The 23557-nt window shown below is 38.0% G+C and overlaps 1 protein-coding gene across 15 annotated transcripts in view; it reads right to left on the reverse strand.

Moving 5' to 3' along the window:
* The window catches only part of DMD (dystrophin), a 2398628-nt gene that overhangs the window by 342294 nt on the left and 2032777 nt on the right, over window positions 1–23557 (reverse strand). For 14 of the 15 annotated variants that reach the window (XM_055081921.1, XM_055081920.1, XM_028482834.2 and 11 more), the window contains 2 exons: window positions 12778–12898; window positions 11876–12144 (listed from right to left, as the gene is read on the reverse strand). In XM_055081921.1, coding sequence (XP_054937896.1) covers window positions 11876–12144; window positions 12778–12898 — 390 coding nt within the window. Of the gene's footprint in view, window positions 1–2281; window positions 2523–11875; window positions 12145–12777; window positions 12899–23557 lie in introns of those variants that run through there. The other variant, XM_028482839.2, reaches the window with a different exon arrangement.

The following is a 23557-nucleotide window of genomic DNA, read 5'->3' on the forward strand; positions in this document are numbered from 1 at the left end:
TGCCAACAAACACATGAAAGTATGCTCAACATCACTAATCATTAGAGAAATGTAAATCAAAACTACAGTGAGGCATCACCTCACACTGGTCAGAATGGCCATCAGCAAAAAATCTACAAACAATAAATGCTGGAGAGGGTGTGGGGAAAAGATACCAGATTTTAAAACAGTAATAGATTTCTGTTTTCTTTTGCAAAAAAGGAGCATGGGACTTCCCTGGCGGTCCAGTGGTTAAGACTCCGTGCTTCCACCGCAGGGGGCACGGGTTCAACCCCTGATCCAGGAACTAAGATGAGATCCCACACGTTGCGCAATGCGGCCAAAAAAAAAAAAAAAAAGTGTGACTTAGTATCCTCAAAAATCTGTAGGAATGATGCTGTATTAATTATCTAAAGAGGAGTACTATTTCAGTTGAAAAAAAGGGTTTAAAAAAAGAAAACCCACAATCTTTTAACTAAGAATTCAAGGTTTTTTTGAAAGTCAAAGTGGGTCAGATTTCTTTAAGACCCATCTTGCACAGGACACTCAACCCCAACCTGCAGGTAATTTGTACACTGAGACAACCTTGTAAACATCTTCCTTTAACCTTTATAACAAAATGTCAGGGTGGTTCCAAAGGTATTATTTTATTCACTGTGTAAGTCAAAGGATCAATAGAACTTATGCTCATTTGTTTGGCTTAAATTTCTTCTAACCTTATGCTTTATTGGATGTACAAAAGTCACCATTATATTGGATAACCCTTGTAGTATGGGGTTTGTGTAAGGTGAAAACAATGAAGCATTCTTTTTTTGGCTTTAGCCTTTCTCTGCTGGAAATACTGGAAGCCAAGGGCTAACTGACAAGTGGTGGGGGAAGGAGGTGAAATGTTGTTGCATGTGGCCTACTTGACCTTGGGCAGACAAGGGCCTGAAACCATGGGGCAATTCAATGGGTATAATATTAAATGAGACCTAATAAGATTTAGGTTCACAGCAATGTACAGACTCCAAATTGGGTAAAAGCCTTTAAGAGTAGGAAAATAAGTAAATAAAATGAAATCAGTGGTGGCTTGTCACTAGTTCCAAAAAACAAACCAATATATTGCTTACCCCTCATTTACTTTAGTTTCTATTTAATCAATATACTTTGGCATATATTGCTGATAAATTGACTTTATTCTCTTTGCTAACTTGCTTAATATGCCATGTTAAGATCACGATGATACAGTTTGAATATCGATAGGGAAAAGTTCCAAATGAGCCCACTGAGTCTATAATAATGTGGCATCCCAGGGAACAACACTTCTAAAAATAAGTGTTTTGAAATAGGACCAGCAGGCTCTTAACCATATGAAGAAAAAAACTTCACCATAAAAAATCAATTCTTTAACAGGAGAAGAAATCTATCTTAGTGTTAGATTCTCCAGCCTCATTCTGGTCAAGAGAGTTTGACATTTCAGGGCTGAACACACCGTGGAAACAATAAATATTGAAGGTTACAAACAAAAACATAACAGTGATATGTGGACCAATTTTTGAAAACATTGAAAAGCAATGTGCCCTTACTCTGCCTAATTCAGTTAACTCAATTATTTAATGTATACTTGAGTGGGTTTATACATAGCTATTTCATTTTTACATTACACATTAATCAAATTACTTTTAATGTAAAATTTCCTTTATTTCCATCCCCCTATCCCACCAAGATTCCAGGATAAGGGGGAGCGTTTGTTTTAAATATTGCTTGTTTAATGTTAGAGCATATTTTAACATATTTGTTGCTATTATATTTCACCCATAATTTTCATCACATATACCACTCACCCTACACCAAGACCATAAACTTTTTCACAGGCATTTAATAGAGTGATTTTGCACCACCTTTGGGGAAAAAAAAAAAACCCTCTTCCCCAATTACTGCAGTTAAGACTATTTCCTACTTCCTCCCAGTCATTCTCCCAGTTTCACCCCATATCCATCTCCATTTCTACACACAAACATACACCCTGCCATCATGAACACAGAGCCTCAGTGGCTTGACAAGATAAATTAGAAAATGTAGGAATTCCTGAAGGAGTTATCAGCTATTCACACCTAGCAAGCAGGTTTTAATTTTAAAAAGCTGAATAGTCTCAACTATTCTGAATGTCCTCGATTTCAGAAACTCTGTAAAGTACTTGTTTATAATCAGTATGTTTGGCAGAAAATTATGAGGAGTATTTTAAAATTTAATTGCTTTTATTGGTAAATATGATAACATTTAAACAAAGTGAATATTGTGTGACTAAATATCTTAAAGTATTAAGAGTGGGAAGGCAAGTTAAGTTCTAAGTCTTTTGGAGCAACTCAAAAATTGTATGAGTGCCATTAAAATACCAACCAGAAAACTGGAATAAATAACTGTGAATGTCTTTCACAAGAGAGATTCAGGAAGAGTAGGCCGTTATTCACTTCAAGGTTTCAGAGTGAAACTCTGCTCACCTCAACGATCAGTCACTCACAGGAGGCCATGTGCCTGCATTCATCTTCAAATTAAATGTTCTGGATGTTGTTAAATATAAAAGAAATAACAAATGATGTATTTATTATTTATAATTGGAGAATTACTAACAAAAAACAAGTACATATTTATATATTTATATATATACTGGAGTTTTACTATGGAATTGATGTTTCTCAAAGCGGTCCTGGACCAGCAGCATCACCATCACCTGGGAACTGGTTAGAAACGCAGATTCTTAGCCCCGTTCCAGACCTCCTGAACCAGAAACTCTGGGGTTCACCAGTCTGGGTTTCCACAAGCCCTCTAGGTGATTCTGAGGCACACTAAGCTGAGAGTCACTGCCACAGAAAATTCTTGACATTCTCAATGACTATGTCTGAACACCCAGAATCCTCAAATTGACAAATATCTGATCAATAGAGACACTCAGAGATTATATAACTGTAAAGCCAAAATTGCTTATAAAGCCATTTTCTTTACTAATCATCACCACTTTCTTAGACATTTCCATTAACTCTTCTCTTCTATTACCAAATCCAGTAAGTACCTAGGAGGTAGGTTGGGCGGGGGGAGGGTAGATTTTTCACAAAGAAACAAAATTTTCATCACCTCTAAAGAATTACTGCATGTGCAAGAACAAAACAGCATTGAAAAGGCCATGTTGAGACACGGAGCCCGAGCGGACTACTAGGTTCGCCTACTGGCTGTAGGGGACACTTTTCCTGGCCTGCGCATCCATCCCCCAGCTGCTATGATGGTCGCCTACTAATGTCTCACAGCTGCTTCTCTTCTTCAGAAAGGCGATCTCTGCTGATAGGAGCCCCTTATCCCAGGAGGTAACACACACTCCTGGCCTGGGAGGTAACTCATGTCTCTAGTGGTGGGCCACAGCCAGTGGTGTGCTGGAGCAGAGCCCAAGAGTCAATTGTGTGCGTCTCTTCCCAAGTCTGTCTTCGGTGAGGTCATGTTGGTAGCTTGAATCAGTCACGGTGGGGGTATTTACACCACTACAATTGGAAAACACTACAAATCAGTGTTCACCTCAGAGCTAGCGGATAAATGTTTACGAGCACACCGCTGGCCACAGCCAATGACTGGCTGGGGAATAAAAGACCAGCTCTGCTGTATGGCTCATACTCCAGAGCTTTCTCCATTTGAACCAAGACACAAAGCTAGATTGTGCCTGAGATGGCATGCTTGCTTGGCTCTTTCATCTCCCTTGTTATGCTTCCGTAACTCCCACACAGGCTTCTCCTGAAAGCAGACCGTCTATCAACCCTGTGCACCCAGACCCCTGTTCTCAGGGTCTGCTTCCAGGGAACCTGACCTATAACACCAGTTAAATCATTAGTTAAGTGACTGCTGCACAAAAGCCTCAAGGAATATATGTTCAAAATCACAAAGAGCTACAAGTCATGGACCTTTTGAATCACAATGATCAGATGAAAGTGCGAACGATACATTTGAAATGGCAAGGATCTACTCTTTGTGTATGTGCACATAAAAGAAAGAAGTTGTTGGAAAAAGATGAAGCCAGCACAAATTGGGCAATTTTTCCTATCGTGCTTCTCAAATTATGCTTTCATACCCATAGGTGAATATACTGGAGGATTCATTTTACTTAATATGTTGGAGAAAAACACCTTTATATTAAAACACAACAAATCCATTTTGGAGAAGACTACAAAATTGAAATGAGATTTAAAAAATAAACATCAAAGAAAGCTCATGCTCGTGGGAAAAGGAGGTAAACAGGTGGAAGGGGAGGATATCCAGCTTCATCTCCTTGGCCATTAAGAAAACTGAAGTAGAAAAGTTTGAGAAGCACTGCTTTTGGCAAGTACTGTTGATAGAAAAATCCATAGTAATTGTAAACTATAACTAAAAATGTTAGTTTAGTATGGAAAGATCTTTTTTGAAAAAGTTTACTTTTCTCAGGACCCATTAAAATAAGAGTTCCATTAGTACCACAGGCACTTCTGTTCCCATAATACTCAGAAAATTGGTTAACCAAGAACAATTACTCAATGCCATGGCTTAACTTAGTTAAGGTAAGATTGCATAAGGCATAATATTGGTGTCAATGTTAGCTGCGTAATTCTAAACATCGTAATTGCCAAGCATAACGGGAACACGATAGGCGCCCACTCCTAGGGCTATTTGTTCTTAAATCACTCCTTGTTGTGCTTCTGGTAGGAGAGTAACATAATTGTGAAGTTTAAACTTGTTGCGACTTTGGTAGATGTCAAAGGAGAATAAAAATACATACTGATTCCATATATATGCGTTAACGTATGATATTTGTTTTTCTCTTTCTGACTTACTTCACTCTGTATGACAGACTCTAGGTCCGTCCACCTCACTACAAATAACTCAATTTCGTTTCTTTTTATGGCTGAGTAATATTCCATTGTATATATGTGTCACATGTTCTTTATCCATTCATCTGTCGATGGACACTTAGGTTGCTTCCATGTCCTGTACAACAGAAACTAACACAGCACTGTGAAGGAATTATACTCCAATAAAGATGAATTTAAAAAATACATACTGACTGTGTGCTCCCATCTTCTAAGGAAATATGTAATTTCAGTTAAATAACTCACATTTTAAAACTGTTTCTAGTTAATGTGTTACAGACACCCATACATGCAAGCTAATACAAATTCTTGCTCTCTCAGCTTGGTGCTAAATAATAATATTCTCAGGAAAACTAAGATGCCATTAATATAACTCCCAATACGATTTTATTCATGAAATAAACATTCACACTCTGTAATGAGATCAGATTTCTCTGGGTATAGGTTTTAACCATATCACAGATGAACGAATGATTGAGTTTTTAGATCTGTTAATGCTGATACTATATGACTTAAGTTTTTGTTTTGAATAGTCTTTTATTACCCAAGGCTCTTGAGGAATACTGTTTATAATCACTACCAGCCACAAACAAAGCTTCTGGAATAAATCCACAGTAAACAGGACTGGCATATTAAAGGATCAGTTTTTGACATGGTTGTTTTCAAATAGTAGGAAGGATGATATTCTCTGGAGGAATTTTTATTATGTAATTAAATATTTCTTTAGTAGAATAATGTCAGATGAACTCATTATCTGAACATTCTGATTAGCCATGTTCTCCTAAATATTCCACGACCAGAAGAGCTGTACAACTCTGATTTAATGCAGTAACAATGGTAACCAATTCTAGCTCCTTCTTTTATCACAGTCCATCAAAGGAATACAAAGAAGTCCAAATTAAAATAAGTTCAGTAATAAAAAGAACATGTGCATTTTCCAACTGTTCTAAAGCCTCTTCCTATCTTTAAGCAAAGTTCACTCAGTAATTATCTTATTTATCTTACTAAATAAATGGCTTTGTGCTTTGAATGTGGAGGGCATCTCAAAACAGTCAAAAAGAAAGCAGTGTTGAATGCCATCAACTTATTTCCTCCCACCCACTGTTTTAAACCATTTGCTTGGTTCCAATGTATACTACACTTACATAAGTTGTTTATGAAGAGCCAAATTAATAGTCTTTGCAATTGTTTTCCTTGGAATTTAGAGAGCTGACAAATGAATTAGTAGAAAATGGCAATTCTACATGAATTAGCTTTTAAGTCTCCCTAAGAGGCTGATGCAGAACTTAATAAGAGACTTATTAGGAGAAGTAGGACAACTTAATTCAGATTGATTATAGACTTCGGTGAAGACAGCTGGGGTTCAAATGAAACTGAAAAAGAACTTATATGCACTTCGAAGTATGCTAAGCAGATGTCTGAAACAATTACTCTGCACTGCCTTTTCAGAAGTTTCAAAGGCAGAATGGGAAGAGCATGGTAAACGAAGGCTCTGCTTGTCTAAATCAAGGTAGGGGCTTTAAAAACACACACAGCACTATCTAAAGTCAGATGCCTTGGGTAAGGAACGTGATTTGACATTGCTACCCTAAGTAACTTGCTTTTAACTTTATAAACAAAGCAGGAAATGAGATCGAATACATGGGAACTAAGTAATCAGCTCTCCTGGCAACACTAACTTACACTTAGTTTTACATGGAAAAAATAATTTGGTTAGGAAATTTAAGATGATTAATTCCTACTTGAGTTTCTAAGCTCTAGTAAGGCCAATAATGACCATTCTATTAAAAAATAAATACTACACTTTGGAAGTATATAAGTGAGAGTTACTATGATATGCCTTCTTACAGATATATTCCCAGATATTAAAGGCCAAATCCTATGCTTTAAAACATCACAATTGTACGCTTTGAAAACTAGATAAAACCCTAGTTACTCCATAGGACAGGCATCAGTTCCATTTTTAACCCAGATTTATAAAGGATTATATCTTTTTTGTTTGTGCTTTCTTCTCCATCAAAGGCTTACATAGCACACATAGCACTCGTATAAAAACAATAACAAAAGCCTCCACAGAGCAAATTCATTTGTGGCCAATAACAATTAACAAAATATTACTAAGCTTTACTTTTCCTACTACAGATAGTACACCTTATTCATTGTGGAGGTATCGATTCTTTATTCAGAGTGGGGAGAGCTTACATATTTTGAATCATTTTAAGGGCTGCTCTGTGATGGTTCTGTCTAACCATGCATCCCCTATCTCTGTAAGAAAGGATTATAAACTTTCTCTATAAAACTCATATACAAGAAAGGATTTAAGGTCAACTCATATAAATGACAAATATAACAAAATTGATAAAATAATAATAAAATATTAGAACTAGGGTTAAGATGAGAAAAACAGCAAGGGAAGATAGAGTTACGTGAACATGGCTGAAAACTTCCGGCTTCCGAAAGTGAATATGAAATTCTAATATGTTACGTCACATTTCACGTTACCTATCAGGAGGAAACATACTTGGTTTTCTCAATGTCAAATTCTGAGATAGCATTTCTTTGACAAATTTCTCAGCTAAACCAAGCCACAGGTAATCTGAAGAGAAGCATTTGCCAGTTTTCTTCTCACATTTTTAGATGTGAATGTTGAACATTAAGTCAGTCAGGATGGCATGGTGGCCTCACCGTCACAGTCCGTCTTCTACTACACACATCACTACATTATTCTCAATGATAATTCCAAAAAGGTCTAATTAAAATATTTTGTGGTAAGAACTTTAAGAAAAAACTCACAGAGTCCCTGTCCTTGACTTTTCATAGTAAAAAACGTAAGTTGAAAGTCTGATTAAAAAACTAAACAAAAACGTAAAATGCATAACTACATAGATGTGACAAATTTGCATATCCCAAGAAGGCAGCCTGGGAGAGCCTAACCATGGTGTGTGAAAAACTGTGTTTCAAGTCAACTGGCAAACGAAGGGCAGTGAAATATTTCCGGCTCAAGAATGATGTAGCAATCTGTGTTAAGAAACCATGGTAGATTAGAACAAAGAGACAACTGGGGAAAACAACAACTCACATGAACTTTTTCACACAGGAATTGTTCTTAAGAACAAAAATGTCATATGTAGACTTTAGTTGCAAAAGTTGTTCTACTTTATTAAAACCTGCATATGTTCCACTTATAGATATATGTAGAACACTTAGTGATTCCAGGAGTTATTCTCATTCCCCATTACTACAAGGAAAGTAAGAACATTTGTATAGTCACATAAGCATTGGTGTTATTTCCAGTAAAGTGAGAAATCATGATTCTGCCCTTAAAATATTTGATAAGCAGTATGAATCATGAATTTTAAAAATAAAGAGGCATTTAAAATTTAAATTTTATTCTAGTGGTTATTCCTATGAAGCTATATTTGGAAGGGTGAGATTCTTAGTGAGCTGAATAGTCAGTATTAACAATATGTTCCTTTCTCTTGATTTATTTTGTGTACACTGTCCTAAAGATGATTACTAGTAATAACGCCATATCCATAGTGTCCCAGGACTTAGTTGTTTTATCCATTCTCCAAATCCAAAAGCCGCATTTGCTAATGAAATGATGTAATGCTAAATCCCACACAAACACACATTCCATAGTTACTTAAATAACAACTTCTTTAACAAATGAGATCCGAATGGAGGTGGATATTATGAGACAGTCACTGGGGTGATGAAAACAAACTGAGACGGGTATATAAAATGTTCTTCTGGCTACCTGCCTAGCTCTCCGTTTGGAGTTCCCTACAGCGTGGAGCCTCTGAGGGCTTAAATTGCTGAGTAGAAAAATGGGAATAGCGGTTTTCAGTACTCTTCTACTTCTTTTCAAAGTAAGTTTTAGTTAATAAAATTCACTCCTTATAAACTACCACCACCAAAGTTTCAGAGTTTCAAATCTGGTACCACTGAGATGCAACAGAAAAAAGATGGGTTTTCATTTCCATTGCAAAATGAAGAGGAACTACTGAAGGGAAATAAATATATATGAATTCATATAATCTATACTTTTAAGATATGCATAAAATATTTGTACAATACTGGTTTAGAAACCAAAATAATCACAACTATTATGACCAGTACGCACATATTTTTTTTTTTTTTTTTTTTTAAATTTTGGTCACACCCCGCAGTATGTGGGATCTTAGGTCTCCGACCAGGGATGGAACCCGTTCCCCCTGCACTGGAAGGCAGGGTCTTAACCACTGGACCACCGGGGAAGTCCCATAAGCTCTTTTTAGACAAACATTTAATGTATATATGTTTTGTTATTATTTGGATCAGAATGAGGAGTCTTACCAATTAGGGTATGGGAAATGAAATTCGTCTTAGGATCAAGAACAGATGAGAGAGGGGAACTGAAAAGAAGACTGCAAATAGGGTTGGGTAAGGGCCAGTTGATATTTGAGCTGTTCTGCTTTTAGTTAGTTTTTGTTATTAAGTCATGCTGTATACATTCTCCATCCATATTCATTATCCTACTAATGCTCCTGTGTGATAGATATGGCTCAGAATGAATCCTTTGTGTCTGCTCTAAAGCCTAGACATTCAGCCACTTGATTTATTAACTAATTTACTTCCTTTGGGACATTCTTTTAAGTTTATTTGCCATTTGGGGGAAAATTTTTAAGAATTTAGTTCCTATATTTTTGGACAAAATTCAGTATTTTTAATGCTGAACAGGTAATACATTTCAAAACATTAATTTTTATGTACACAGAAATGTTAACCATTGCTTTAAATATTAGACATGGGGTCACAGAATGTTGGCGAAGATATTTTGGAAGTTATAGTCAAATTTTTAATCTCCTTTTAAATCTTCACCTCCTATTATAATGAAGAGCTTTTCAATTCAACATTGGACTGTAGGCTTCATGAGGACAAAGACCGAGTCTGTTTCATTTACAACTACATGTATAGCACATTTTACAGTAGCTCACAAACAACTGTTGAGTGAAGGAATAAAGAAGCTGAATTGGATTCCTTATATGTTGCTGGCACTGTGCTAGGAACTGTGAATTCAAAGATGTACAGCATGGTCCTTGCTCTTAGGAACCTCACTTACTTTCTATGGAAGAAAAAAAATACAGAAGTGACTTGCCACAATATATGTGAAGTTTAAGCGTGACAATTTAAGCATGTGTGGCGATCTATGAAAGCACTGAATTAAGGGCAGTTTCTTCTGCTTGGTGAGAGTTGGGGGTGGAAGACAGGGAAAACTCTAAGGACACATGCCATCTGAGTTGGGCCTTGAGGGCTGAGTGGAAGTTCACCAGGCAGATAAGGTGGGCTGATCCAGGCAGAGAGAAGAACATATGCAAAGGCAGAGAGTTATGAAGAAAGATGGCATATTTGTGTCAAGGGGGGTGTGGTCAGTGTGTCCTGAATGGCCTAGAGGGCAGGAGCAACAGTCAGAAATTGAAGCCAGGGCTAGGAAGAAACAGGGCCACCTGCCCTCTGCATTCACTGGATTTCATTGTCAGGCAGGCAGCTTCCTGCAAAGAGTTTGGATTAGAGTTGGGAAAGAATGGAAATACAGAAATATCAAGAAAGAAACTGTTCATTCATTCATTCACTAACCAAACATTTAAAATGCAGTGTTTGTGATATGCCAGCTACACTGACTGGGGAATGGGATTTAAGGATGTATAATAAAACAACCTGACTAACAGATGTTGGGGACTAGAACAGGACGCTGGTTGAAAAGAGGAGAGAAAATATAAAGGAGATATTCTGAGGTAAAATGAGCAATCAAGTGCAGTCAATGAAAACGTAGAAGGATTTAAGGACGGACCTCAAGTTTCCAGCCTGAGCAACTTGTTGGATTATGACCCATTAACTGAAATAGGAAACACAGAAGAAAGGGCAGGTAAAAAGGGATATCGGTAGGGGAATGGGTAAACAGGAGGACAAATGGACTTGCTTTCAGAATGGCTGCATTTCAATTCTAATGGCATATGGGTTAGCAGATCAGAAAAGAGATTCAGACTAGAAATTTAGATTTGTTATCATCCATGCCATTTCAAACTGGGAGCATTTATACCCTAAGAAGAGAACTGAGCTAAGGTTTTTATGCTATAAAAAGGGAACTGAGCTAAGGTTAGAAACTTGGGCATACCAACATCTGAAGGGTGGGTAGAGTTTCAGAACTGCGGACAATAAAGGAAGAAGAAGAATGTGGATGAAACAGTGTCATGAAAGCCAAGGGGGAGGAGACCTTCCAGAATGAGGGGGCTGGTAAACATGCCAAATGCAGGTGAGGATTTCACTTCTTCTGCATTTGGATCTTGGAGGACTTCTGTTAGTTTTGACACTAGATAAATAGACAAAATATGTTTCAAGTTGCTGGTTTTCAAAATGATACTCCTCAATATGTATATTTTTTCTTCATAAGTACATTTATCATCTTTGTGCCATAAGGGAATTTAATTTTGGTCTCATGGACAGTATTCCAAATATAGAGTGTTATTTCCTAATATCTGCAGCGGACTAATCCAACTCAAAACTGTACTGTACACATTGCCTTCTCAGGGAAGGGCAGCATTACTGGTCTCAGCTCACAGTACCATAACTCACCCGAGTCACATAACTCAGTTAGCAAAAAGGCCAAAACCTAGACTCCTGGCTCTTGATTAAATGTTGTATTTTTCCCTACTGTGATACTAAGAACCACAAAAACACACACACATACACATGTAAATCAGACAATTTTAGTACACTTAAGTTAACTCCCTGATAGCAAAATCAAAATGATTTTTTGGCCCTGTGACTTCTTACTATTTCATTTTATATTATTGAAGACAGACATGATTAGATCACTATCTTCTCTTAGAGAAAATACCATGTGCCAGAAGACTTTGAATTTGTGAAAGATTTCGAATGCTTAAGGGCCCTATTTTTAACTTTGTGAGAAGAAAATACTGCAGATGAGTTCAGATTAGAACCTGTTTTGAATCTCTCAAAGGGCCCTGAAGCCAAGCAGTAGACGGTACCTTGACTTTTTCGAGGTGATCTTGGAGGGAGTCAATGAGGAGATCGCCCACGGGCTGCCACGATCCCTTGATCACTTCAGCTTGGCGCAGTTTGAGGTCCAGCTCATCCACTGCCTCCTGAAGTTCCTGGAGTCTTTCGAGGGCCTCATCTATTTTTCTCTGCCAGTCAGCTGAGTGCAGGTTCAATTTTTCCCACTCAGTGTTGACCTCCTCAGCCTGCTTTCGTAGGAGCCGTGCGACATTCTGGGCTTTCTCCTCAGGAGGCAGCTCTAAATTGGTAATACAACAAGGTTTTAGGCCACATTCATTTTCGTGTTAAAAAAAAAAAAAAAAAAACATTGTTGAAAAGGTCATACTGGAAAAAAGAAAGAGTACACTTTAACAAGAGGCCAACCTACTGATTAATGGCTCTTTTATACTTTGGCATACATTTTGATATAGTTTAGCACATCTGAAGTCGTGTCTTCCTAAGTGAATCTGTTCTACTTTATATCAATCAGATAATCCAAGATTCATTTAAGCTACTGAGTAGAAAAATGTTAGGATGCACACCACAAGCTCTAATTTACATCAGGCAGGCTCTTAAATTGAAAATTAGCTTGTAGTCTTTGTGACAATAAACTTCCTCCTCACAGATTATCTCTTTTGTTTATTATTTTCTAAATGTTTCAATAATTGATCGCTAATCTCTTTTAATGTTTATTTATGAATGTGCAAACAGATTTACGCATGCTGCTTTATGATTCCTTTTTCTTTGTCAACATCAAGGTTTAATTTGAATTGATTCTGTTTAACCTAGAAAATATGAGAGCTACCCAGACACTGCCAGCAAGAATGGATGGGTCATTCTGTCACCACTGATCCTTCTATCAATATGTTATTACAGTTCCACATTCAATTACCTCTGGGCTCCTGGTAGAGTTTCTCTAGTCCTTCCAAAGGCTGCTCTGTCAGAAATATTCGTACAGTCTCAAGAGTACTCATGATTACAGGTTCTTTCGTTTTCAATTCCCTCTTGAAGGCCTGTGAAATGAGATGAAAAGAAATGCTTATGTGGCTTGTGGCATTCTTCTCAAAATTAATCCTGGGTGCTCAGAACTTGGTTATGAAATTCCCAGGTCAATTTCTATCTCCTTTATTTATAAACTGACAGTCATAAAATGATAAAGAAGGCTCGACAGATTTTTCTTTTAATCAGGAAAACACTGTGTTTCTAAAACTATTCTGGAGAGGATAGGGGAGCTTTCAAGATATGTTAACGTCCTTTAATTAAGATAAGAGTGATTTATTTATATAACTTGACTACCAAACTTGAAATCTGGAGCTAAAGCTATAAGATATATATTGCAAAACCCTAGCAGGGGGCTTCCCTGGTGGCACAGTGGTTAAGAATCCACCTGCCAATGCAGGGGACACGGGTTTGAGCTCTGGTCCGGCAAGATCCCACATGCCATGGAGCAACTAAGCCCGTGCGCCACAGCTACTGAGCCCATGTGCCCCAACTACTGAAGCCCGCGTGACTAGAGCCCATGCTCCGCAACAAGAGAAGCCACCACAATGAGAAGCCCACGCACCGCAACGAAGAGTAGCCCTAGCTCACCACAACTAGAGAAAGCCCACACGCAGCAATGAAGACTAAAAAAAAAAAAAAAAAAAAAGACCCTAGCAGGGCTAATGAAACTTACACACCCCCAAAAGAATAGATATCAAAACCATAACGGGAAGCCTAAAGGGCCACTTGGAAAAACTTAGGTTGTACTGAAGTATACAACCGATCTAATTCATAATCACCAGTTAATTCTGTCAAAATGTCTGACAATGAACATAATGATGTGTTAATAGTAAACTGATAAAAACTAATAATGAATACACTAATAAAAAACTAAGTAAAAACTCAACGCTTTTGAAAAATACCCATTTTCCATTGTGACTTCTTTGAAAACAGGAGAAATGTTTTGAGGTATACTGAAGGTAGAAATTGTGGGAACAAGTTTCTATAAAAGCCTAGAACAGGTGTTTTGAGGTCATCTAAATCAGTTATCAATTTTAATCTCCAATCTGTAATCTTCTTTAATACAGGGGATTAAAAGAAAAGCAAGATGCACACTTTCCGCCTTCAAGAAGTTTCTGAACCAAAAGAAGGGCGAAAACTAACACACTAGAAACAAAGAAAACAATAAAGTTCATATATAACCAAGTGCTAAGGGTTGTGAGACATCCTGAGAGGCTAGGATAAATTAACAGATATTCTGAAACCACTGAAGACAGTTATTGACCCAGATTCGGCAATCTCAGAGGGAAGACGTTAATTAAAGTATTAAATATCACATAAATGCTAAAAGACCAGTGTAAAAACAGCAGTAATAATAATTGCCCTGATCTAGGGCTTAATTATTCATATCTTTTTTCAATTCTATCCTATTTTTAGTAATGTTGCCTATTGAATTTAAACGTGCTCTGTTACTGGGAGAACACTTAGCAGCATCTCCTTTAAACTTCAGATGTATCATGTTACAGGAGTGCTCTAGAAGCGGAATGTATGACACATTTATAAATAAAATCCTAATGGTGTTCACCATTCAAAGGAATACTGAGTCTGATACTTTGCAAAATGATTCACCTTCCAAGTTATTTACAGTTTAGTAGAGAGAGGCAAGGTTTTTGAGCCAAAATAATGAAATTCGTTAAGTGGAATATTAGGATTCAGCCTGTGGATAGGGATGTAATTTCTGTATAGGAGGATATTCTTGCACCCTTGAAATCATACAGAGTAGGTGGGTTATTTACTTTGCTTACATGTGAGGCTGATTTTCCCTCTAATATTTCATTTGTAATCTCTGTGTTTGTGTGCGTGCGTGTGCACTCACACACACGTGAATGTATGTGTATATGTGTATACATTTCTTGTGTTCCTTTACTTTTTCAAACATCTAATTTTTCTAGCTTCAAGAAAATTATTATTCTACTTTGTCTCTCCTTTTGGACTTGACAATAGGAAGCTGATACTGACACTACTAATTATAAAAATAATAACGGCTCCCTTTATTGAACTACTATGTGTCAGTGGTTATACTAAAGACCAGAAATACAAAGTTGAACGCAAAACAGCCCTTCCTGTGTAGGAACTTATTATAGTAAATAGCGGAAGAGTCGAACACGTAAATAATTTCAACACAACGTGGAAAGTGCTATAGGCTTGCATATTATGGGAAAGGAAATTGGGAAAGGCTTCGTGGAGAAGATAGTATTCAAGAAGAATTCTAAAGCATGAACATGATGAGTTAGCCAGGGAAAAGCAGGTTAGAGGAAGAAGAAAGACGACGAAAATGCGGGTGCGAAGACAGAGGGCTAATTCAGTGCGGCACGTGCAATTATCTCAAGTAGGCCGGTGTTTCTAGAAGATAAAGTACAAGAAGACATGTCCAGAGATGAATCAGGGTACTGCTCTTATCTTCAACTATATTAGACCTTTAAGTCAGGATTTGAACCTCAACCTATGACCATATATGCCCTGCTAAGAAGTCTAGGTGTTGTCTCATAGGTAATCGGGAGCCTTTGAAGGATTTAAGCAGGGGAGTGGCACGGGCATGAGTGCATTTCAAATAGATTTATCTGACATTAGTACAGAGTATGTATTTGAGAAGGACAGAAATGGAATCAGAGAAAACAGGAGGCAATTGCAAGAATTCAGTGAAAGATTATGAGGATCTAAACCAGGGCAATGGTACCAGGGCAAAAAAAGAGACAGACAGAGTAAGGAAGTGTTTAGAGAGTAGAGATGTGGGACTTTGGTAACCGAACAGATGCTGGAGAAGAGAAGGGGAGGAGCAAGGATGACTCCTAGTTTCTGGGTTGAGTAAAGGAGTGAATGCTGGGTGCAATTAAACTAAATGTGAGGAAATAAACTCTCCTGGATTTCTCAGTACACCTATAAAAAGTTCTAGCCTCGTGAACACCTTCCCATACCATGGGAATTAGATCTGTAGTCATTTGTCTAATTAATTTCTCTGATCCAGAGGGTCAAATGGTTATAGCCCGGAGTAGTTTCCCAGGTTAAGCTCCAAGTTGTCAGAAAGACTGGAGTAGCTATCTCTGTAGGTATTTACATTTCAAAAACATAAAGCCAAGACCTTGGAGACATTTCTAGGTTGTAAAACCTGAGATGCATGGGGCTAGCTGGCTCCTAGAGAAGTTGGAGTTGGGACTCAGGCCCATCACGTTTCCAAGGGGACCCTTTCAGGGGGGAGAAGAGGACAATTGCCTACTTCTCCTTTATAATCAGAGAAAAATCATTTTTTTCCTGGTTACTTTCCTATGGAGCACCCACCCAGCCACTCGTGTGAGAAAATTTTCATCAGATCTCACCACGTCTCCTTAGGGGTAAGGCTTGAACAGAGGGTGGAAGGTAGTGATGATATTTACTGTAAAGTAATTCAAGGAGATCTGTCTCTGATCCAGAACACCTCATGTGCACGTTCAGCATAAAATTAATAAAGATGAATATTAAAATCCCAGACTCCAATGAGGGGGGTCTGTATGGGGAACAGAGTAAGAGGATGTGATACGCTCAGCTTGGAGATGTAACATTCCTTCCAGCAGGAAACAAGTTTCGAATCCAATGTTTAGGGAGAAGAAACGAGATGTAGGAGTCGTTCTCTCACTAAGCTAATATCCACCGAGTGCCAACGATTATGCATACAGGCAAGGATTAAAATTACATAAGTAGATGAGATTGCTCAGTGGAGTGAGAGGAAAAGAAAATTCTGGAGAACACAGATAAAAATGTAATGAGCAGGGCTTCCCTGGTGGCGCAGTGGTTGAGAGTCCGCCTGCCGATGCAGGGGGCACGGGTTGCCTGCGCGTCCGGAGCCTGTGCTCCGCAACGGGGGAGGCCACGACAGTGAGAGGCCCGCGTACCGCAAAAACAAACAAACAAACAAACAAACCTGGTCCAGGGAAGGGAGTGAGCACTAATTTTAGGGAACAGTTTTCTCCTATTTTCAATTTGCTTGGTAAAATTTCAAGGATCATAAACAGTGGAGAGAGAATTATACACCTGTACTCATATAGTTTCCCCAGAGGAACTGGATCCAATGAAAGGCCGAAAAGGACTGGATGGGTGTAAAGACTGGGGGAAACAAGGAATGTAAAACTACTGAAGAGAGGGTGAGAGTTTGAGAGGAATAAAGTGACCAAGAGAGTCCAATCATGACACAGAAGTAAAGCAAGATCAGCACTGAGAAGTGTTCATCAGACTCGGTGAGAGCAATTTCAGTGGAGGGCAGTAGCCTCGGAAATAGGTTTAGTTGAGGAGTAAGTGGGAGAAGGAGGAGGCATTTCAAGTGACAACATTTCAAGTGGCAGTATCTTTTTTTCTGAGAGGGAAAAGAGGAGGACAGGACAGAGAGGATCACAAGGCAAAGAGAGATACATTCTTTTTAGGATAGGAATGGTCTGAACACAGACTGAAAGATGGATAACCAACCATCCTTGTTTGCCAGGTACTAAGGACACGGAACTCTCAATGCTGAAACCAGGACAGCATCAGGCAAACCAGGACAGTTGGTCACCATAGCAGAGAAGAATATATTAAAGACCTCGGGGGAAAGTGGAGATAATTATTGGAGCAAAGTCTGTCAAATAAGGAAATGGATCTTAAAGGTCCCATCAAACTGAAAAAGTTCAAGACACTGTTTGATGATGCAATCCCATTGTTAAAACCGAACAGCAAATAATTCAAGGCTAAGGACCACCCATCCATTTTGAGAGACCACTTGTTTGCCCCTTGAGTTGTTGCCAAGGGCTTAGCTCCACCACAGCTGCACAGTTCATTTCTTAAATATGAGTCACTGAGAATTAAGATGAATCTAAAGAAACGACAAAGGAAGTTCTGTCGTTACAAAGACATAAGCACCATTATTTTCACATCGTTGCCAGAAATTAAGAAAGTAGATGGAAGAGAGGGTTAAGTGACTGTACCTTCAGAATTTAAGATTTAGACTAAACACACACATAAAACAACTGTAAAAACCCAAGAAAAAAGGAAGAAAAAAACCTATAAATAGGAATGTCATGCTAAACATGGTTATATGAAAGGTCCTCTTCCATTTATTCATGTAATAAATTTTGAGCACCTACTATGTACCAGACTCTGTTGTAGGCCATGGATATCATTGGTCCTTGTAGCATGGAGTTTAAAAGAGAGAGGGTTATGTGGTAAAAATAATAACAACAAGACAACCAAAACCCCATGAAGATGTTGCATTAAAAGAATGAAAAAGATTTTTCAATATCTGATCAACTTACCGTAGACTGCATGTTATAACAATTCACCGCGTTTTAAAAGTAAGGAAAATGGAGCCATTTTTAAACAATGACAATATTCAACGTCAAGAGCCTTAACTCTTTGATAAGTGTCTTGTTTCTCAAAAAAAGTCTATTTGAAAGACACTGGGGAAAATACATACTCATATACAATACCGATTTTTGTCTCATAGATTATAATTAATATTTTAAATCAGATAAGTTGGTTCATTCATGTGCTGATGTGAAAAAGCTATCAGATATAAAGCCCTTCTCCCATACACATACAGAGTGCATCTTTACCCTATTTAGATGTCAATATTCAAATGTTAAGATACTTACTTCTTGAATCTTTTGAACAGATGAAGTTATTTTCTTTAAAACCCATCTTTTCCCCCATACCTTCTTTTTTCCCTTTTTAAGATAGCCAGGCCCAAGGCTCTGAAAGAGTGATGTGGAAGAATTAGAAGCACCTACTAAAGACGTAGAGTACCTCTGTGAAAAGAAAATAATATTCTATCTCACAAATGAGAAAAAGTTAGGCATACTAAACTGATAATTTTCCTTCAGCTTCTTAAGGTTCACAAAATTAACTTCTTTGAATCGTGCACTACAAAATTACAGCAGCAGCAAATCCCAAGGTAAATCCATTTTATTGTGAAGGTTAAATTGTCTGATGGATAGTATTTATACATCACAAATACTAACCAACTGGGTGACTTGACTGCTTGCTGATTAATTCATTCATTCACAAATATTTATTTTGAATCTATTATGTATAAGGTAGTACAGATGTAGGGACCTAATCTTTGTCCTTAAGGAGTCAACAGTTTGGCTGAGTAGGTATGTTTGTACAAAAGCATATTTTTATTCAATTAATGTTTTACCAATGCAAAGTAAAGTACAGATAAATTAGGATTTACCTAAGGCCATCAGTGAGTTAGTCACTTAGAATCCAAACCTTGAAATTCTTAAGCCAGGCTGAAACTGAGTAAGAGCAAAAAAATTAAAGTTTCCTGAATTACAAAAAACGTGGAAGACACATAAGTGGAAAATCCTAATGACCATGAAGCAAATGAGAAACTTCAAAAACCTGAAAGTAACAGAGAAGAACCAAGTCACTGATCATTCATTTTAAGCCAGGCTGAAAGTGAGTAAGAACAAAAAAATAAAAGTTCTCTGAATTACAAAAAATTTGGAAGCCACAAAGGTGGAAAATCCTAATGGCTATGAAGCAAATCAGAAATAAAAAACCTGAAAGTGATAAAGAACCAAGTCATTGATTATTCTTTTTTTTTTTTTCTGTCTGTCCTACTTGTGGGAAAAAAAATTAGGGTGAATATTACCACAAATACCTAATAATACATAAATAGTAGCTCAGAACCATGTAAAGAGGGGATGAAAGGTGAGATACTGATTTGCTTGAGATACCTCAGAGAAGAGAGGGGCAGGAAGAGAAGTCTGGGCACAGGTACAGACATTACAGAGAGACAAGCTATGTTGCTTTCACCTAGAGACAGTGGTCCTATAACTAAGGATGTAAGTAAAAGCCCTTGCATTTCAAAACAGATCTCTTTCAACCATGTACAGTGTAAAGTTTCCCCGGAGCTGAATTTTACCTATATTCCCACTGAAGTGGCAAGTCTATATTTGTGTCATTTGGACCAGAAATCTGAAGGAATGACTATACGTTATCTCCACATCTATTAGTAGAACTTTCCAGAACCATCCTGAGAGGCAGACTGAAGTGGTGAAAAGAGCACTGTCCTGAGTAGCAGGACACCAGAAGTTCAGGTCTGGGCCGGGCCAAAACCTGGCTGCATGATCTAGCACAAGTCATAAAATCTCTCTGAGCCTTCCCATCCTCATTTGTAAAATGTAGAGGTTTGCTAAGTACCTTACCTAAGTTCTAACATCCAGTTCTAAAATTCCAAAATCAACACGTTTAGATCATTAATTGGCCACAGGCCTGTTACACGGTGGCAGTCTGAGATAGTCTTTCGTTACTAATATTAAGAATTATAGCCATAGCTTGGCACATAGTAGATAATCAATAAATATTGTTGAATAAATAACAGAACACCCAGGTAGAAAACCGGAGTGTGTTATATGGAGGCCAGCTGGATTTAGATGCAGTCGGTGCTCGAGGGTGAAAGCCTGGTTTCGTGAATTAAGAGGGAGAAAAAACTGAATGCTGTCAATTGGGGAAAACTGAGAGATCTTTTTCTGGCTCTACTCTTATGTTCCAGATCCAAAGCTGAGAGTAATCTTTGAGTCACTAGGTGGATTTTCCTCAAGAGGAGGCCCTATTAACCCTGCCTTCTTAATCCTAGTGATTTCTTCTCTAGAGCAGATGTTCACGTCCATACTTTCGGAAGTTCCATCATTTGAACTGCTGGTTGGGCTTTTCCTCTAGCCTGCATTGGCTAGGAGATGAGAGAACAGACAGACTCTAAATTGGAAAATTGGGATTGACACATACGCACTACTATATGTAAAATAGATAACTAATAAGGACCTACTGTATAGCACAGGAAACTCCACTCAATACTCTGTAATGACCTATATGGGAAAAGAATCTAAAAAAGAGTGGATACACGTATATGTATAACGGATTCACTTTGCTGTACAGCAGAAACACAACACTGTAAATCAATTATACCCCCAATAACAATTTTTTAAAAACAAAGAAAAAGAATAAAGTGATCCAATGGCGGTTAAAGTGATCTCAACAAATGGTTACTGAGTGCGCATAGGACGAGGACAGTAACACAGTCATTTCCACAAATTGATCGGTATTTTAGTTTTGTCATCCTATATTATCATTCTAGTTTCCATATTATTTCTACCTTATCTGTATGCCTCCTATATTGTTTTTACTTCTGATAAGAACGTTGCTGAAATCATTCTCTCGCCATGATGACCTTCCTCATTTTAAGAGCCACCATATTTATTGAGTCTCAAGCACGTCAGAAATATTTTAATGACTAACTGCTGATTTAGGGACAATCATCGCTCAATTAATTTGAAACCAAGATCATGGAAAAAGGCAAGATCCAAATGTGGTTAACTGGAGTACCAGAAATTTTGCCTCTAAGAATCTAAGACAAATTCATAGGGATTTTAGGAAGAAGGACATTTGCCAGAAGTGGCAACAAAAAAACCCAGAAAGACAAAGGGTTCACTTAATATTCATTCGACATAGTTGGTATTAGAGAAGTTATGAAAATGGGACACATGGGCTGTAAAGAAAAGGTCATAATCATCTTTCTTTTTTTATTGTGCTAAGAACACTTAATATGAGATCCACCCACTTAACAAAGTTTTAAGTGCATGATACAATACTGTTACCCACAGGCACTGGGCTGCACAGTAGACCTCGCGAACTTACTCATTTTGCATAACTGAAAGTTTATACTTGTTGAACAACTCCACATTTCCCCCTCTCCCCAGGCCCTCGCAACCACCTCTCTACTCTCTGCTTCTATGAGTTTGACTACATCATCATCTTTAGACAAGATGAAAAAAGTTTATCTTATTTTCACTCTACTTCTGAAGAAAAGTGAAGATAAGGGATTATGGTACCAGACACATCTAGCCATTGTTTCGGGTACATCTAAGCATTGTTTCAGATAGTCAACAACATGAACAACAATATTAATTTATAAGTGAGATTAAATCAATTTGAAGCAAGTTTGAAAAAGTAAATGGACATATTTCAAGCCTGAAATTATTTTTAAAAATATCTAATTTTACTCAATGAAAAACCATTTTGGAGCGTCTGGGGGGGAAATATGTTTAACAAGCTCCTGTTGAGATTTACCTTTTGGAAGTCTTTTAAACAAAAAGTTGTGTTCTCTGAGATCAAGGGCACGGGATAGCAGAGAGTCCAGCCTGCTTGCAGATCTGTGATACTGTGGAGGAATAGTTAGTGCCCACGCAGCATCGTGCACAGCTGTCTGACTCTTAATCCTAAGGTTGAGCTGCTTCCAACAACCACTGGGGAAGTCACTTCCTACAGATAATAATGTTGTTAAACTCTGAGCTCACCCTGAAAAACCACTGGTGAAAATTCAATCTGCTCCTAGGGTCATTTAGAGAATTAGGTATTAGGTTGTTGAGCCTAAACCCTAAATTTTGGAAATTCTTTCTGAAGAAATAGTGCAGATAAATGGATTATCAGGAAATCCTGTGAAAAATTAATTAATATCCATTCTCAAGAGGCTCGACCAAAATTTAAGATTGTCAAGTGTAAGTGGTGAATAATTTCTGAATCACGCCATTTGTTTCTATCAACATAATCCAGAAATGGAACTCCTGTTTCTCTCCACATACACACCCTCATCCATGATCATTTTGAAGTCTTTCCTGTTTCCATAAACGGCATCATCATTTCCCCATTTGTTCAAACCACAGACTTCAGAGTCATCCCTGACTCTGCTTTCTCTCATATGCCATACCCCATCTATCTTAAGTTCTATCAGCTCTACCTTCAAACTTGATCTTGGGTCATATAATTTTTCATCATATCTATCATTTCCATTCCAGCCCAAGCCATCATTATCTCCTTCCTAAATGACTTCAACACCCTCCTAACTTTCTCCCTGCTTTCAGTTTTGCTCCTCCTATCATCATTTCTTCACACAGCATCCAGAGTCCATTTCTGAACACATCAATCAGATCACACCATTCCTGTCTGTGGTTCTCCAGTGATGTCTCAATACACACAGAATAAGATCCACCTCCAAACTATGGCAGAAAAGACCACATTATCTGGTCTTTGCCTCTCTCAACAACCTACCACTAGCCCACCCTGCTATTCCTTGGACACCCCAAACCTGTTCTTACATCTTGGCCTTTGCATTAGCTGCTCCCCCTGCCTAGAACATGCTTCACCCAAGGTCTCTGCTTGGCTCACTCACGCACACAGCCCTTTGCTCAACTATAGTCTCTTTAGGTAGGTAGGCCCCTACCTCTCAGTCTTTCTCTATCCTTATTTTGCTCATTTTCTCTTCATAGAACTGACCTGACATGATTTTATTTTATTGTTTTTAGTTTTGTTTTTTTTTTTTGGCCATGCGGCGCAGCTTGTGGGAATCTTAGTTCCCCAGCCAGGGATCGAACCCGGGGCCGCAGCAGTGAGAGCACAGAGTCCTAACCACTGGACGGCCAGGGAATTCCCCTGATGTGATTTTATATATTAATGTATTGGCTTACTGTGTGTTTCCCTCATTAAAATTTGAAGGTCTGTGGGGGCAGAGTCTCGTTTTCTTCACTACTGTACCTTCAGCCCCTGGCATAGAGCAGGCACTCAATAAATAATTACTGAAAGACTCAATGAATTCTAGATGTCCGAGTTATGGTACAGTTTTTCCTAAA

This window comes from Physeter macrocephalus, chromosome 21 (assembly GCF_002837175.3).
Source record: "Physeter macrocephalus isolate SW-GA chromosome 21, ASM283717v5, whole genome shotgun sequence".
NCBI classification, from domain to species: domain Eukaryota; kingdom Metazoa; phylum Chordata; class Mammalia; order Artiodactyla; family Physeteridae; genus Physeter; species Physeter macrocephalus.